The sequence below is a fragment of the Dromaius novaehollandiae genome, chromosome 3, assembly GCF_036370855.1.
Source record: "Dromaius novaehollandiae isolate bDroNov1 chromosome 3, bDroNov1.hap1, whole genome shotgun sequence".
NCBI lineage: Eukaryota > Metazoa > Chordata > Aves > Casuariiformes > Dromaiidae > Dromaius > Dromaius novaehollandiae.
The window spans coordinates 69,830,048-69,847,458 of record NC_088100.1 but is presented as its reverse complement, the minus strand read 5'-3'; the positions used below and the strand labels follow the sequence as shown (position 1 = coordinate 69,847,458).

The following is a 17,411-nucleotide window of genomic DNA, read 5'->3' as shown; positions in this document are numbered from 1 at the left end:
CATTTAACAGAATACAGAAGTAGTCATTGTTCTCTGTAAGAACAGCTGAACTAGAGAACAGTATTAGATTCCCAGATTAAAAAGTTAAAACAGCAGGTAAATAATGAGACAAGATTTATAATATTTAAAAGGTGCAAAAAAACAAGCCCAAACATTTAAACCATCTGAAATTCCAAGATATTGGTCATTAACATCTGGATAACTACCACACAATGCCTGAGAGATACATTTAGGTGAGGTGAATTGAAGCTGTTCCAGAAGAGGTGTCAAGACTGATCAAAGGTAGGTTGGCTTTCTAGCTCTATATTGTGCTTTTAAGCCAGAAGACCAGAAAAACAGACAATCCTCCAAATACAGACACACTAACGATATATAAAACAGCACAACTGTGTTTTCATAACAACTCAACAACCTATTCACAGTTGTGGTGACCACTAAGAACCAATGCCACATTTTCTACGGGCTAGCACCAAGAGTTTCAAGATCTTTCCTGAACGCTAATACCAAATCTAGACTCCATCACTGTGGACCAGCATTGTTTTTCTCTGCTAAATTTATTTGCATTAATCAGTAGTGAATGTCATCTATCATACAACTGTCCAGCTACTTAGCACTACGAGATCCTTCTGCATCTCTTTAGTTTCATCTACGCTGGTTATTATTTTATCTGCAAAGTTTGCCATAAAACTGTAAGAAACAGCAGACTAAACTCTGTTCCTTGCATCCATACAGCTGTCATTAAAATGAACTGGAATCTTACTGCCTTCCAGTCTGACCTTATGATTCACTTCTTTTTACGCATCATTTATGATTATACAGAGCAGTATAGGTCTCACGAGAGCCATACTGCTCTCTCTTCTCCACTGTGAGAACAGAGCATTTATTCCTACACTATATGTCCTAATGAGACTTAAAAGCTTTTGACATCTAAAAATTCACCTGAAGTTTTATCAACTGGGTCTCTCTTTTCCATGTCAGTGGATTTTCAGATAATTCTAATTCATTTGCAGCATCCCAGTATGAAACAGTGCTGATTCTTCCCCACGAATATTTTTCTCCTTCGTACACAGTTCCATTCTTTATTATAGCTCGTATCAAATTGGCAGAGAAGTACTCCGATGCTTTTATAAAAGGCTTAGGTTGTATTTGCCAACTTCCATTCCACTGCCATCAAAGGCTGATTTAACTGACAAATTAGACACCATTTTTAGTAGTTTTATTAATACAGTTCAGCAATTTCATATCTCAGTTCCTGTAGAGCTCTTGGGTGAACACCATCTGGTACTGGAAACACTTACTGTTCTACTTCATAATCTGCAAATCTGTAAGTGTAAATCACTGATTTTCTACAATTGTGCGTGCAGTGCTCAAGGAAGACATGCAATCAGCAATAAGCCAAACTTCCATGCCTTTAAAGTTACAGTGTCCAGTTACTGTTCTTTTACAATCCAGTCTGTATAACTGGGCGTCACCACAGCTTGACAACTCACAGGACTTCTGTCTTTTGACATCATCCCAAAAAGAAGGGGGGGGTTAATCACCTGCTTCACAGGACATGTTTCCTCAGAGTCTTAAGAACTACATAGCTATGAACTGATATCTTTGAGCAGACTCTGCAGGAGCTGAAGCATGCATATAGTGGTGCCCCATCAAAGCAGCAGCATATGGTCAGAACAGTTTAGAAGCCAAGTGGTATTACTCAGAGAACAAAATGACACAGTTTGACAAGAGTCACACAGGTGCTACACACCCTTTTAGCTATTCCCAAACTGAGTATTCATCATACAGCTGAAAAATAGGAAGTTTTGAAACACAACGCCATGTCTCACACTGCTGGGCAGTAGAAGTGCAACTAGGATTCATATCATAAAGGCAACAGCTCCTTACATTACTTGCAACATTTCCCATCTGAAGGCTACAATAGTACGTATGGGACAATAAAAAGCTAAAAAGTCTGAGACTATAGATATAGTAGCTAACAGAACCATTTGTACTGTAATTAAATTTATTAGAATTAATACTGGTAACTTTTAACTTGTTGTTTGGAACTTGACAATTTTTAAATGCAGAGCAATCATTTCAAAAACCTAAGCATCTTCCCATTAAAGTTCAAGAAAATATCAAACAGCAGTCACTGCAGATGCAGCCAGCAATAGCAAAATTGAAACTAAAGGAACAAGAAATCCAACGTCGGAAAAATGGAGCAAGTGAAACAGACCTTCACAAACTTGTTCAAGCTTTGAAGAAAGCTCACAGTCCCATGTCCATCTTCCAATTCATACTCTGCACACAGTTAGCACAGCTACTTCCCCAAACTCCCACCTCCCTTCCCATTTGGAAAGCAAAGGGGAAAAGTAGTCAGCTGACCTTCTGAACAGTAGTAGTGAGATCCAAGCAAAGCTGAATGATTCTGTTCTTCATTGAGGAAAAGTCAGCAATACCTGTAAATGGGGCCCTGTAACGACAAAATTCTAGGGTGAGCTGCCAGCAACAGGGTACAGGAGAGGACCAGGCAAGAGGCACGAGCTGTTGAACACCATCACCAGGAAACAGAATCAATTCTTAGCTGGAAAGCAGCAATATTCCAGGATAAAAGCTCTCCTTGCTGACAGTCCTCATGCAGCTCTTCTCCTAACCTTCCTTCTCAGGAGAGCTGGCAAAGAGCTTGAGAATTTACATCCGTCCATTATCCTGTCCAGCATCACGGCCAGAACACTATCAGCTCTGTTGCCTGCTCGCTTCCGCTGCAGCTGTCACAAAACAGCTCCCGCTCTTGCCAGAAAAAAAAGCACAGGGAGAGTCTCTTCTGCTGCTCAGTTTTTCAAATAATGGAGCTAAGACCACAATTTCAGTAAAACATTAAAATTTTTTTAAAAAGGGATCTGCTGATGACAACTGATTTAGAAGACAGGAAGGGGAGAGGAGGAAGTCATGCATGTTAGAAACATGCCTTGAAAACAGAACATCTGCCCTGAAGGGGAAGATTCCCACCTTCAGAAATACCAGTTCAGATGTAATCTTAACAGTTTCATCGGTTCTAGCAAAGGTGAAAGCACAGAAGTAGATAGACTAGATACCTTAGCAACTAGAAATTGCCTGGCAAGGCAAGTAATTAATTACAGCAGTAAATGAAAATATAAAGACTTTGTTACCTGTCTAGCCATGCAAGCAAGGCTTTAGCAGCACCGATAAGCTCCACCACAGAAGTAAGGAACTCATTGGGAGGCTTGCGTGAGGTATTCCCATCATAATTTGAACTTTTCCTTCGGCTGCTGATGTAATTCTGCAGATTATTGGATGACGCTCGCAGTTTGAGAACCAAGTTCTTCATATTGTCTGTTTCGAGGCCATAGTTCTGCAAAAAATATTTTTAAGTTCGATAAATCTATCAAGATCTCATTCATTATACCACAAGTTATAAACTCATTTGGAATGAAAGATTTGAGAATCTGCCCACATTTTACCTTTTGTTCTTTGGGGAGGGGGATGTAGGTTGTATGAAACTTCTAAAAAAGTTCAAGCCTAATCAGAGAATCTGCCTGAGGAAACTGGTCTTTAAAGGAAGTATCTAGGCCTTGGAAAGCGTATGTCCTTAACATCCTTAATTTTTTTTAAGTTATTATTACCTTTCAATGCTTTAGCTTCAAGAAAAGGCAGGAAACCTTACTGTGATGTCACTGTTGCAAGCATTTAAGTAGGAAAAAAGTGGGAATCAGGCCTAAACTGAAAGCACAGCCTTAATAAACAATCCTTAAGTTTCTGACGACACAGACTGAGCAATGTTTCATGCACTGCTAAAAAAATAACATACAGATTTAGAGTCAAAAGCCATACAGAAAGAACGGCTGACCTCTGGTCCATACAGTCTAGTACACTTTATCAGTCCAGGAGCAGCAGCTGTTACCCAGGGAAGAGTGCAAGCATATACCAATACCCCCACAGAATATTTTCTCAGCAACCAGCTATCTGTAGGCTCAGCAGACCCAGGAAGCACTGGTGGTCTGCTTTTATTTCTTCCAGAAAGTTAATTCCTGTTTGAATTCATGTGAAATTTAGCACCCTGTGGCCAGGCATTCCACAGATTAACTCTTTCCTTCAGCACAGGGGGAGTTTTCTAGTTCTTCTGCTTTTTTTGTCTGGGTTATTTGTGGGGGGTGGGGGGGGGGGTCTCAATGCTACCTTTGATGCATGTAGTTCTTCCACTGGAAGAACCATTTCTCTACCCACCTTTTTCATAACAAGCAAGATGGAAAAGACTGTCTTCTCCATACTGACAAGTCCTACACTCTTCAATTACTTTGAATTACTTTCAATTACAAGTTATCCCACACTACAGCCACTAATAGATACTTCTGTGGGTGCCAAACCCGCTCAGATTTTACTAACATGAATGAGATTTGGGAACCTTCTACAGTCAGAATGAAGTCCCAAAGTCCTACCAGATGTTATTTATCTTTCAAATGTAGTTGGAGCAACAGAATTACTTCTTTTTTTCTTTTTGATAAAGGAAGGCAAAGGCTGTTTTCCCTTTAAATGTTTTTTATACTGTAGTACACAAACAGCAAAGTTGCGTTTCATTCACAACTAAGGACAAGTTTAAATTGGCAAGAGATAAAAACATCTACAGGAAACAAATGCAATTCCACAATCAAAAGCTAGAATAAATATTTTGATGGCAAGTTTTCAGTAACTGTGTTCTTTGACTATAGCAATACATTTATTTGCAAATTAGCAAACTTCAGTAACACTACATAGCAGTTTTAAGCAACACGAGTTGATTGTCTCATTCCAAGCATATCACAAACACTACACCTTTTCTGAAGGCAACTCAATTTTTATGTCAGGATTTTTTCATGTGTGTGTGTGTGTGTGTGCGTGCGCAAAAATTCCCTTTTGAGTGCTCCCAACCTGCAAAACCTTTGTGAGCTTTTGAAAATTAAGTCCCTGTCAATGCTCAGCTCTTTCAGACTGAAGCCTCCAACAACCCTGCCAAAAGAAAAAATCATCAGCCTTTCTCTATTCTTTTGCTGCCACAAATTCTTGTGACCACCTCAAAGTTCACAGGTTTTAGCAGCTGTACTGTCTTTTTCTTTCTCCTACTCCCCTCAAAAAAAACTAAAGCAACTAAAGCTTAACTCCATTCAACTCGGAGTTCCAAAAGTTCCCAGCTCCTCCACATAGGGCCACAGCATTACCCAGGTGAGAAAGGACCTCAGCAGACCTCAGCCCAACCTTCTGCTCAAAGCAGGGCCAGCTGTGAGCTTAGACCAGGTTACTCAGGGCTTTGTCCACTTGGGTCTTGAAAACCTCCAAGGACGGAGACTGCGCCACTTCTCTGGGCGACCTGATCCACTGCCTGACTGTCCTCAGGGTGAGAAAGGCTTCCCTTAAACCCAGCCTGACCCTCTCTTGTTCCAGCTTCTGCCCTGTCCCTCTTGCCCTCCCGTGACGCACCGCTGTGCGGAGCTCAGTCCCGATTTCTTGCCGAGCTCCCCACAGCGCTGGGGCTGTGGTGAGCTCCCCCTGCAGCCATCTCTGCTCTGGGCTGGACCAGCCCTGCTCCCTCAGCCTTTCCTTATGGGGCCAGTGCTCCAGCCCCAACCATCTTGCTGACCCTCTGCCAAGTTCAATTCAGTCTGTCTTCCCTATGCTGGGGTGGGGGTGAGCATGCAAAACTGCATGTGGTACTCTAGATGTAGACAAGCGCTGAGTAAAGGGAAATAATCACCTCCCTCAGTCTCTTGGCTGTGGTCCCATTCACACAGCCCAGGATGCTGTTGAACCAGCAGTGTGCCTTGGCACCAAAGGTCACGTTCCATACTTATTTGTAAGAGAAAAGAAACAAGTCAATAGATAATTTAGTCCCCCCTCCTGAAACACAAGATTTCTCGCTAATTAAAAATAAATAAATTAAATTAAAAAAGAGAGAGAAAAATCCACAGATACCACCATTAATTCTACCTGCCTCCTAACTTCCAGACCAAACATAACTAACTCTTCACCAGAACCACCGTTTATTGTCAACCTCTGTTCTGTTCACACACCACTATTATTTCCATGGTCCAGAGTCCATAATACAGTCTGGAATATTTCAGACCAAGAAAGTTATGGAAAGTGACACAGAACCCTTGCCCAAAAAACATACCAGTGCAAATAAAGAGGAGGTTTCAACTACTCAGCTGCCTTTAAAATACCTACCACTTCCTATGGATACGAGCCCAGTGGGTGTCAGTTACACAAGTGTCCCCTCACTGCCCCCCCACCGAGTGTTCTTGGCAAGGAAGTACCCTTAAAGTACAGCCAGGAGTAGGGGTTGAGAGGATATATCCAAGAAAACAAACACTGCTGCAAGAGCAAAAGGATATCCTTAAATTTTCCAGCCTTGGAAAACTTGGACTAATAAACAATATTAAAGTACTTGCACACTCATGAGTAAGCTCATCACTTCTGTGTATCTGCACAAGCAATTCCTACAGCTCCGAGAACCTACAACTGCACACCTCATCGGACAGGACAGGGAGGAAAAGTACTAGGCATCTTCCTGCTTCTCCCTTAGTGTGGACTGAGTCCAGTTCAATCTTTGGCCCTCATTCTTGGTTTCAGTGGAAATACCAGAACGTGAATACCTACATCGCTTTGACGCTTCATCTTCCTCCAGTGATTTCTTGAACGTACTTATGCTACATTAATTGATGGTTTTTATTTTCAGAACACTTTACAAATAATCAACCAGTCAATTACCTTCCGGAAATTGGGGGAAGATAAAGATCTTTATCTTTGTAAAATGGAAAAATTAGAGATTCAGTAAGTCACCGAGAGCTAAAGAATTAAGGATTATAACTAAAGCATAGCTGGTTCTCTGTTCTGTGCTGCAATGAAATCCAGAGTTTACCTTGGACCTCACTATTTTGAAAGTCTAGAGATAGCCCCACCACATATGAGGATATATCTTGATACACCAGGTCAAGTTTTGTTTTGGGCCCTAGAACATTTGCATACACCATATCACACTTCTTTCACCTTGTTTATACAAATGGTCAATCCGGTGAGCCTTTTCCAGTTCAGTGAGTTTTTAAAGACTTCAGACAAATAGTTCTCAATTCTGAGATGGACTACAGCAATGCAGCCTTTAGAGATGAAGGAACTACAGCTAGGAGTACAAAAGGTCTTGTCAACAGTCTATCATGAGCATGTCAAGGCTGAGCTCTCCAGTTTCTGTGCAGGCTTTCGTACTGCTTCTAAACATAAGAGAAGTCTCCCTCCATGGAGCACACCTAAAATATCTAAAACACCAGTGAGTACTCTAGGGAAAGACCTGGCTCAGAACTATGCTCACCTAGCACAACAGAAAGCATAGAGCTCATCAGCGCAGGTGACTTTCCAATTTCCGATTAGCCCCAAGAAATAAACTCCCCAGGAACAAAGGATCATCTCAATCCAAACCACCTTCTACTCCAAAAACAAGCTAGTTTCTTGACCTCTTGCTCTAATGTACAGAAAACATTATGCCATTCCATAAAATATACCCATGCCACTGTGTACATTTCTCTCTTCACTGAAAGAGCGGGAAAACAATCAGTATTGACAGAATTAGTGTGTGCTTGGGCTGTGATTCTATCCGAGCTGACACTACCTTGACCACCTGACACACAACCATCTACTAGCGTTCCTTTGCTTGCAGTGACACTCTTGCTTGTCCAACCTAACTATTCAGAACACACACACACAAACAAAAAACCACCTCTTTTATTATAGTGTTAGTTTTCAGTTGGTTTAGCTCCCTGAAGTAGCTCACCTCGGGGTCAGCTAAGTGCAAGCATAAGGGATCACTAATCAGAGGACGGGAAGAGGGTGGAGGTTGCAGCTCACTTGGATTAATTTAAATTGTCACTGAGCTGTAGCCTCCATTTGCAACAGATAGGAATGCTGATAGTGTGGCGGTTATAGCAAACAGTGTATAAGCCTTCACAGCAACGCTAGGTGAAGTGCAATTTTTTTTTCCTGAAATACTTCTACAAAACCGGGGCTACATTATTTAACAGAGAATTATTTAAACAACCAAATGGTTTTACGTGCTGCTCATGAGCCAGAAGCACATTACATTTTCCTATCACTCCTGATTTAAAACATCAAAGTTACTTTCATCAAAATGTAGACTAAAGCCAGCGGTCAAGAACATAGTATGTCAAACATTCCTACCTTGTTACTCATTAACCTGGCTAGCCGCATGCAAGACTAGCACTCGGGAAAGATACTACAGGGGTATGGCTGGAGAGAGAGAACAAGAGGAAAAGTGAACAAGAGAGAGAACATGCATGTGTGCACAAGAGCATGCCTGAGCGAGAGCACTCTTTCAAAACCCCATTACATTTAATGCAAAATAACACACTGATCAAGTAACTGCTCAGGTTCAGGCAGCTGGGGGGGGAGGGGTGTTTAGCCAAAGCCAAAGGAGCACAGCATTTGTGTCACAGCTGCCTTGGGGAGATCTAAGTCTCTGCTGTTGCCAAAGGGCAGCCTCACCTTCCCCTTCACAGTCATGCTCACATGCCACAGAGTGGTGAGCTGGATCTGCTAGTTGATCCAACTGAAAACAAGCTTTGATTAAAAAAAAAAAAAAATTATAAAAATGGACTGAACACCTGTTCAAAAGCTGATTCAGCTCCCTGTTTTTTTCCTACATAAACACTAGTGCTGATACAAGGCACTGCCACAGCCACTAACTCTTGCTCTCTTACTTTTAACAAAAATGCATCCCAAGGAATCCTCTCAAATCCCAAATCTCTTAATGAAGAGCACTAAATTTAACTTGAAATCTCTAGAAAACTGAAATCCTATGCAGTAGCACATACGCGTGGTGCTTTTGACAAGTAATAGCCACAAAGACCTGTATCTACATGTATGTAAGCTACACAGTTTGGAATTTAAAGGGCCTTTGTACATTCTAGGTCAATTTTGCAATTCAATCCCTTTTATAGGGATGACAATATTAAGAATTTTATACAACACTATCACGTAGTTACTTGGTAGGACAATCTTGTAGTATGATATATTTTGCTCCTCTGCAAATGTGCTTGCAGAATGTTACTACCAGTGACATTATCAAAGCACACAAAGTGAAAAAGTGCGTTCTTTTCCTTTTCAAAAAAATTGCTTACAAACCAAAATCTCCTCCTTCTAAACTCAAGGAAAGTCAGCTGCTTTTTTATTTTTTTAATTCCAGATTCTCCCATCATACAGTGTAGTTTAAAGTTCAGAGCCTAATCCAAAGAACACATTCAAAATGAAACTGTTTGTATACCATTTCCTGTTAGTGCTTGCATTGTTTTATCTTCACTAAGCCCAGACACATCTACTCATCAAGGAACGATTAGGAAGAATTCACAACTGCTTTAGATGCTTTTTGTCCCAATTATTTCACTGAGAAAGCTTATTTTCTGGATCCTTGCCCCTGCTGTTGTGGTTTAGCATGAGTTTAAAAAGCAAATGTATGTATGTTTGTTTGCTTCCCTCTCCCCCAAATACTTCAGGCAACTAAGGAATGTCTTCCTCCCACCCCTTCTCTCCCCCAAGCAAATATTCTCATATTTCCTCACCATTTTACACACAAAAAGTTGGAGACTCAAGTCTATCTGTTTTTTCCCTCCAGAGAATTCAGTTTCCTTAACATGTCCTCTAAATTCCTTAAATAAAAGCCTTCATCATCTGTTCAGAAAAGTTTATTAGACAAGCTCAAGAGCAACAGAGATGCATGCTCACAGGTAAACCTCACCTTTTATCTCTGAGCACTCTCTCTCACACTGCCTCTTCAGCTGCAGCTTTGCTGCATGTATTAATGCTAAGAAAAGATGAGGGAACACTACCTAACAACCAAGACGGCTAAAGAGATCGGTATACAACGTACTGTCAAGTGCATGAAGGAAACTGAGAAAGATGCATTCACTTTAATCTTTCACTTATACCAGCTCTAGAAATTGTTTACTGCAGCAGCAAACACTGTAAATTGCAGACAGGTCATTTTCAGCTTGATAGCGTAGCAGAATTCATGACATAAAGAAGGCTCTATCTCTATAAAATAATTTTAAAAAATTGTATTTAGTGTCCTTTCTCCAGGCATACACTACCTGCACACTGTACCTTTTCCACTGACATGATGAGGCTGGAAAGTTCTCTAAGGTCAATGCTTCAGAAAAAGTTACCGTGTCAGGAGACAGATGCTCCAAAAACAGGCATTTCCACTGCCTTCAACTCAAGAGTTCTTGCAGTGTGAGGGAAACAAAACACCTATCTGAAAGAGGCTCAGCTGAAAGAAAACCCTTCAAGGAAAAACTAGACAAAAAGCAAAATTTTCTCCAGGATGGGGGAACCCACCAAAAAAACACAACCCTTCCCCCTCCATTGCAAGAACAACAGCTTTCAAAAGCTGACCTCAGGCTGGCCTGGACAATGCCAGACTTCCACTGTGCAAACTAAAGGAATAGTGAAAGTTGCAAAAGAGAGTCTTTCACATTGTCTTTGCTTTTTAATTCAAAGTCCCAAAATTTAGGAAAATGACACCAAAAAAAAAAAAAGAAAAAGAAAAAGCATCGACACCCATATCCATTTTTGGAAAATTTAACACAGATGGAAGAAGGAAATTTTATCCTCTCACGCAAAAAGTGAGCCAGCAAAATAAAAAATTGGCTGTCACTAGAACTGAAAACACACCACCCTCTCAGGAACAAAAATCAACACTGACATTCTACAACAATCCCTTTCCTAAAACTCCAAGGGAAGGGACATCAAGAAGGTGACAAAGGGCATAGCTAGAACACAGCAATTCCTCCTTCACCTCTTATAAGAGAACAAGGACATTTCAGCTACAATATATGAACTCTGTCTAATGCATTAACTCAAACTGCTTTTCACAAAGGATTTCCAGAAACGAGTCTGAGGTCAAAACTTCTGTCTACAAAGGAAATTAGAAGGAAATTGTAGGAGATAAAACACAGCTTTAGGTTCTGGCAGTCATCCAGCTTTGTTCGTTTTATTCTAATATTTTAAAAACTAAGAAGAAAAAAGTGCCTTCAGGGGCTGCCACATCCATTACTTCAGTCAAGACTGTATACAGTACGTGGTACATTTTCTAATTCATCAGACTTCTTCATTCACCTGACAGATTATCCCTTCCCACAGCATGAACTGCATTTCAGGCTAATTCAGTTCTTTTATTACATTTTCATCTTAAATGTTAAAAAAGTTAATAAATATTGAAGAGCAAATAAAAGGTTCTGCAATGTGAAAGTAATTCTTCAGGAAACATTTTAGGTTACTTCCTTCAGTATGGGCTATCCAATTTGCTCTTGGTTTAGCAAGTACAGATGATCTCTGCAGAACCTTTCTGCAGCAAAAAAAGCATGTATCACACGGGCAATAAAGACTCTCCATTTTAAGAAGAATATGCTCCGTGCTGCAAGCCTTGCATAATGAATGGAATGCAGGCCAGTAATGGCTAAAGCATTGCAGGGCATTCTTTCCCACCATTCTCAGTGATGTAATTGTATATATCTCTGGCGCTCACTCATTGCGCGTTACACCAAACGCGTTTTCAAGAGTGTGTCCAAACCTTGGCTTTTAAATAAAGTCTTTACTGATGATGCTGCAGAGCAAAATAATCTGAAATATATTTATTCTTTTCAGAGTACGTTTATGTTAAAAGTATCTGTGCAGTTATACATCAGGAGTAAGGTAGAGGAACAGCTTAAGTTCCGAAACCAGTGAGAGTTGAACTCACTCTAAGTTACCAAAACATTCCTCAATTAACATATTTCTTCACTTTGTATGTGGACTACAGAATTGCTAAACCCACTTCAACTGATGTGAGCAACCATTAAACAGCTGTCATTTCAAAAGAGTATCTTATTTTCTATGACAAATTCACTTTACTCAATAGCAATTTTAATCACTGTATTCATTAACAGGATCTAACAATGCCACCCCAAGAGCTTCTTTCCTTAGAAATGCAACCGAAGAAATCAGTGTTGCCTCTTACCAGGAAAGAAGCAAGAGCTAGTAACGCATAGCTTACCACAATTAAACAAATTCATTTTGTTTTCTTTCAGTATGATATGTAACAGAAAAAGCAAGCGAGACAGGTACACTGTTTTTATAAGACTTGCCTTCGCTATTCACAAACACACCCTTTAAGGGATTCTTTATGTCTCTGTTCACCATTTACTAACCAGAGCACATAGGAGATCCACAGCCTCTAGAACAAGTTCTTGGTGTCCAATCCGTGTGATACCCAAATCTTCAAGATCCTGGTGGGAAATCTGTAACAGCTGTTCACCATTTATCTTCTCCCGTTCAAATTTATGGACATACTGCTGCAGGCAATCATCCAGGCCTACCAAAGCACAAAAGAGAGAAAGAGAGACAGAAAAGGGATGTAATTGCAATTTATCTCTTCTTCCCCTTCCCCCCCAATTAAAACAAACAAAAAACTACACAGGGCACAAATGGCAAGTACAAGCAATACACATAGTGCCAGATTATGAACAAAATTTGCAGTCAGACTGAAGACTGGAAGTTGCACCACAAGGGCACAGAAAAGGAGCGTACAGGTTTTTGTGGATCTTTGAGTCACCTAACCCAATGCACGACCCCCTTGCTTCTCATGGGGCAAGCTAAGAAGGGAAAGACATCTCCCCAGTGTCAGCATAGGTAAAGCTAGCAGGGACACAGATGGACTCAGCTATCAGATTAACCCAAACCCTGAGGACAACCAACCCGATTAAAAAAAAAAAGGGGGGGAGGTGGAATGGGAACAGAGACCTCGCCCAAAGCCTGATTAAACAAAACAAGAAAACCCACAGCCCCCATCCACACACATATAAGAGGGCTCAATGATGAGAGGAAAAGGGAACAAAGACAAAGCAATCAAACTGATGTTTGGTTTGGGTCTCGTTATCCCCTTGATTTATGAGGCCCTGGAGCTTCCTGAATCAGCCATTCTTTCCCCCTTGCTAAGGGTTAAAGGCATACATCAATAAGAAATCTAATTTACTTTTGCTTTTACAAAGTATTTTTAAAACCGTTTAGAGCATTGCATCTGTCACGTGAATATCCTTGCTTTATATTGCTTTATATTGATCCTGTTTTCTACAGTATTTCTCCCACTTTATTACAGCACACGAGGCCTTTAAGAACAGAGGAAATGAGTAAAAGACAAGAACACAGGATTAACACACCAACTCTAGTTAAATGAATGAAATAAAATGAAGGAGAGAAATGTTTTCTCTAATGAGTGTAAGCAGCAATCTAGGTGAAAACATTTGGATGGATATGTTATTTTAAAGATGATGGGATGGTCTTAATGCCCTATTCCACTTCAACATAGCATATAAATAAAACACTAGCTAAAGCAAAAGAAACATCCAGTCAGGTGAGTTTTATACAAATACATCAAGTTCACTAACATATACAAAAATTCAATTACATATTTGACATCTACTTTGTAGAAGGCACAACAACTATATTGTTTCACCAGTTTAATAAAATCAAACCCAGAACTGCATAACGGATGTTTACCTCACTGCATTGGCTAAAAAGGAAGCCATCGAGATGGACAGGATATGTTGAATGCTACAGATGAGAAACACTAATCACATGCTGAACTAAAAGGAAAGGAGAAACAGAAGACAAGTACCCGGTACAACTTATCAAGCTGCTTTAGGAGCCTGAAAAAAAGCACTCTCAGCACAGGCTACTGCCAAACAAACATTGAAGACAAATTAGAAGCACAGTTGAGAGTCACAAGAAGCATTCATTTCGTAACAGCAGCACATACAGTCCCTACTGCCTTGTAGTGTCCAGCTACAGCAAATCTAAAGATTATGGACTCCCAAAGACACAGGCTAATTTTAACACACATCACCTGCATTTATAATATTAACTAAGAAATTAATAAGGACAAACACCCTGGCACTCAGTAGTCACCCCTTTACATGACTCGTGCAAGCTTCATTGTAGTACATCAAAATCCAGCTGAACAAGCTTGACTCCTCCACATGCAGAGCTACTGATGTACACAACTTGGTATTTGAGCATAATTATGAATGTGAAAACCCACATACAAGATCAGCACAGTCTCCCAGGGCTACAGTAGTTCAGGGTGCGCTCTTTCCTTCCAATCTGTCTTGGCGAGTCCTTGTGACTTTTGAAAACTGGACCCAATGTTCTCTTTCCCACAGGCACCAAAATCTCCCTTAGGCTATACAAACTCTTTTCCCAGGAAAAATAATAAAAGATCTGGCCTTCATTGTTTAACAGTTTATTTTTTCAAAACAAATTCTCAACTGAGGCTGACATACAACACACATACTTGGCATTCCTAATTTTTAATGCTGTCTTACAGACCACTGTTTCCCATCATTTGCCATTGTACCCCATAGTTGCCATTACAAACTGCACAAACACCTAAAATAAAACACTTTATTTAGCATGCTATAAAGTTCTCATTTTATAAGTTTATTAGAAAATTAGTGTTGCTTTTGCCTTCTATCCATTGTTTGTTGATCCAACTTTCTAGACTTTTATTCTGTGTTAAAACATGAGATTCTTCGATGTATACTTCCCTCCAAGTAATATAACTGTGTCTTTCAGTTTGCTTGTACTTTTTTATTCATGCTTGTCTGTTCTCAAGTATCTATTACAACTTAAACAGCTACATCTAAAATACATTTTTCACAGGAGTCCTTAAAAAAATGGTATTTCTGTGATCACCCCGTAAGACTGTATTTTGTAAAGCAAAGCATTGAAAAAAAAAAAAAAAAAAAATCACACAAACGTTTATTCAAAATAGTCAATACACAGGCATAGCTATTCAGATAGAAACTTATTTAAGATTAAGTGACCAAAGCCATAAAAAACAGGGATTGAGGATGGAGAAAACCCACGCACTTATGGCAAGCATTCACTAATGGCTTAAGATGAGTTTACTAACACTGGTTTTGTTATTATTTTTACTAAGAAACATATGGAAAATCTTACACATTTTAATTGAGATTGCAACCAGATTTATAACCTATTGTTTTATTTTGCATCATATGAATGAAATGTTTAAGCATCATATGCAAGCCAAAAAATCCTATTTCCCCCAGGTGGAAAAACGAGAAGCAAGGAAAAGAGGACTCATAAATTAGTTTCCAAAAAAAAAAAAAAAAAAAAAAAAAAAGTATTTAATGCTTAAATAGTATTTAAGTAATGTTTAAAAGTCAGCATTCAGATGCCATTGGCAATCTAAATATATTGCTCTTTTTTTTTTTGCTTCTTCCAAACATCTCCATCCTTTCTAGGTATTTTCTCTGTGAACTTCACAGTCTCCTGTAGACTTGGTATTGCCCATCAGCAAAGTCTGGATATTTCTGAGAAACTTGGATGAATTAAAAGCTAATAAATAAATGAATAAATGAATAAAGCAGTCTACATTACTGAGAAAGACTTTCCCACATACCAGGTCATTTTCAACACAGTTTACAATGGGACAGTGGCATACAAAGGCTACCGGGAATGCATCTATCTTCTGGCAAGAGAACTTAGTATTTGCTCAGAGGTTATATAGACCAGGCAAATCAAAAGCCTGCTGGAAGTCAGGCTACTTTGTGATTTATTCTGTAATAGTCTAGGCCACATTCTGAATTATGTTATCAATGATGTGGCTGAGAAATAAATAAAATATGTTCACTACTTTAAATTCAGACTTACCAATATAAACTAGAAAATTATTAGCAGATTCAAGCAAGGAAATAGTTTTTACTATTTCTGAGGGAAAAAAAAATGCAACTAAGGCACTGACATTGGAAAAAACAGCTATACTCATCTCTTTACCCTCTTAAGAGTCCTCTTGAAGTTAACCTTTGTTTTATACCCAAAGTGTGTTTAAAAAGCATTTATAACATCTCAATTGCACGTGAGAAATCTCTGTATTGTATTCAGCACAAACAAGAAAGCCAGGCATGAAAGATAACATCGTTCCTACTTACATAGTTATTACAATACATGAAGGAAGATGAAAATAGGAATAGCAATTGCAATATGCTACCCAAGTTTTACAACAGTAGGAGCAATGATTCTTCCTTCAAAAAAAAAAAAAAAAAAAGAAAAAAGAAAAAAAGAAAACAAAACTAGTCTGGTTTGTGTTATTTGCATCATGAAAACCTTTTGAGGAACAGCAGTTTAATTTGTACAAAACTCCCTTCCCAATTTTGGCAGGTGCAGAGATGTGCAATATATCCTAAGAACTGTCTAGACTTCTCTGTCTAAAATAACCTTCCGTCGTCACACAAAGCATCCCAGAGGATATTCAATACCTTGTATTCATGCAAAAACATTAGGACAATGCTTACACTTACAGATTCACACCGATACCAATCTTGGTCTGGTTTTAAGATTAAGGAAGGTATTCTGAATAATTGAGGGAAAAAAAAGGTAACTTCAGAGGGGAATGGGGGGGTGCACCTTGGGTCCTAGCCATTGCTATCAGTTAACTACTCAGAATTAAAACATTTCTACGGCTGATAAAATTCAGCCATTCAGCACTGAGTAATTGCATTCTTTTTGACCAATTTCTGTGCTGGACCATTATCAGCTAATTTACCTACAATGAAGCAATAAATCCAGTTAGGTAATGTATTAGATCCAAAATCAGCTGACTCATCTTCTCAGTTTTCCTCCCTCTGGTCCCCCTCTTCCTTACTGTCTTCCCTGGTCTCGATCACAAAGTCCAACACCCCACTTTTTTTTAGGGGAGGGGTGAGGTTGACTGGGAAAGGAGCTGGGGAAGAGAGGGGGAGTGAAAGGTAGAAGGTGACTGAGATCATTTCTGCTAGTTCAGCAACTTGAATACACTCTCTGAATTGCTCGTAAAATACCAAAGTTCGTACTAGGATGCTGGAGAAGTGCAAGCAATGTGAACCGAGGACGGACTTGTAAAGTACAAGACCTTTCCCTTCGTATAACACCAAGCTGATGGATCAAGACACCCCACCTCAAGGAATTACAGCCTCATCATTATAAACATGCACTCGATGTCATCTCTGTTGGGTGACTAAATCTAAGGGCAGCTGATGTCCCCAGAGAGCACTAGGGTGCAGCTATTTCCCTGAGCCAGTTGAGGACATACGTAGGACCGTGGATAGCAGCCTAGTTTGGGCTCCTAAAATCCCTTTCATCTTATCACTTTAGAACACCCCAAGCATTGTAACACGGCAAGTACCCAACCTTCGCAGCCAAGAAAGTCACTCGTTCTGACCCCCACTTCAAAATCCACTCAGTTGCCACCTTTAGTCTTGAAAGGCAGTCCTCGCATGCACCTTCAACTCACTCTCCCCAGCTTTGAAAGATCATCAAATCCTTGACATATCCCATGGTTT

The 17,411-nt window shown here is 39.7% G+C and overlaps 1 protein-coding gene across 2 annotated transcripts in view; it reads right to left on the bottom strand.

The window, feature by feature from the left end:
• CNKSR3 (CNKSR family member 3) overlaps window positions 1–17,411 on the bottom strand; it is a 57,875-nt gene that overhangs the window by 17,135 nt on the left and 23,329 nt on the right. For both annotated transcript variants that reach the window (XM_064509132.1, XM_064509131.1), the window contains exons 2-4: window positions 12,222–12,385; window positions 3,153–3,355; window positions 2,368–2,455 (exon numbers count right to left, since the gene is read on the bottom strand). In XM_064509132.1, the coding sequence (XP_064365202.1) occupies window positions 2,368–2,455; window positions 3,153–3,355; window positions 12,222–12,385 (455 nt within the window). The remainder of the gene's footprint in view (window positions 1–2,367; window positions 2,456–3,152; window positions 3,356–12,221; window positions 12,386–17,411) is intronic.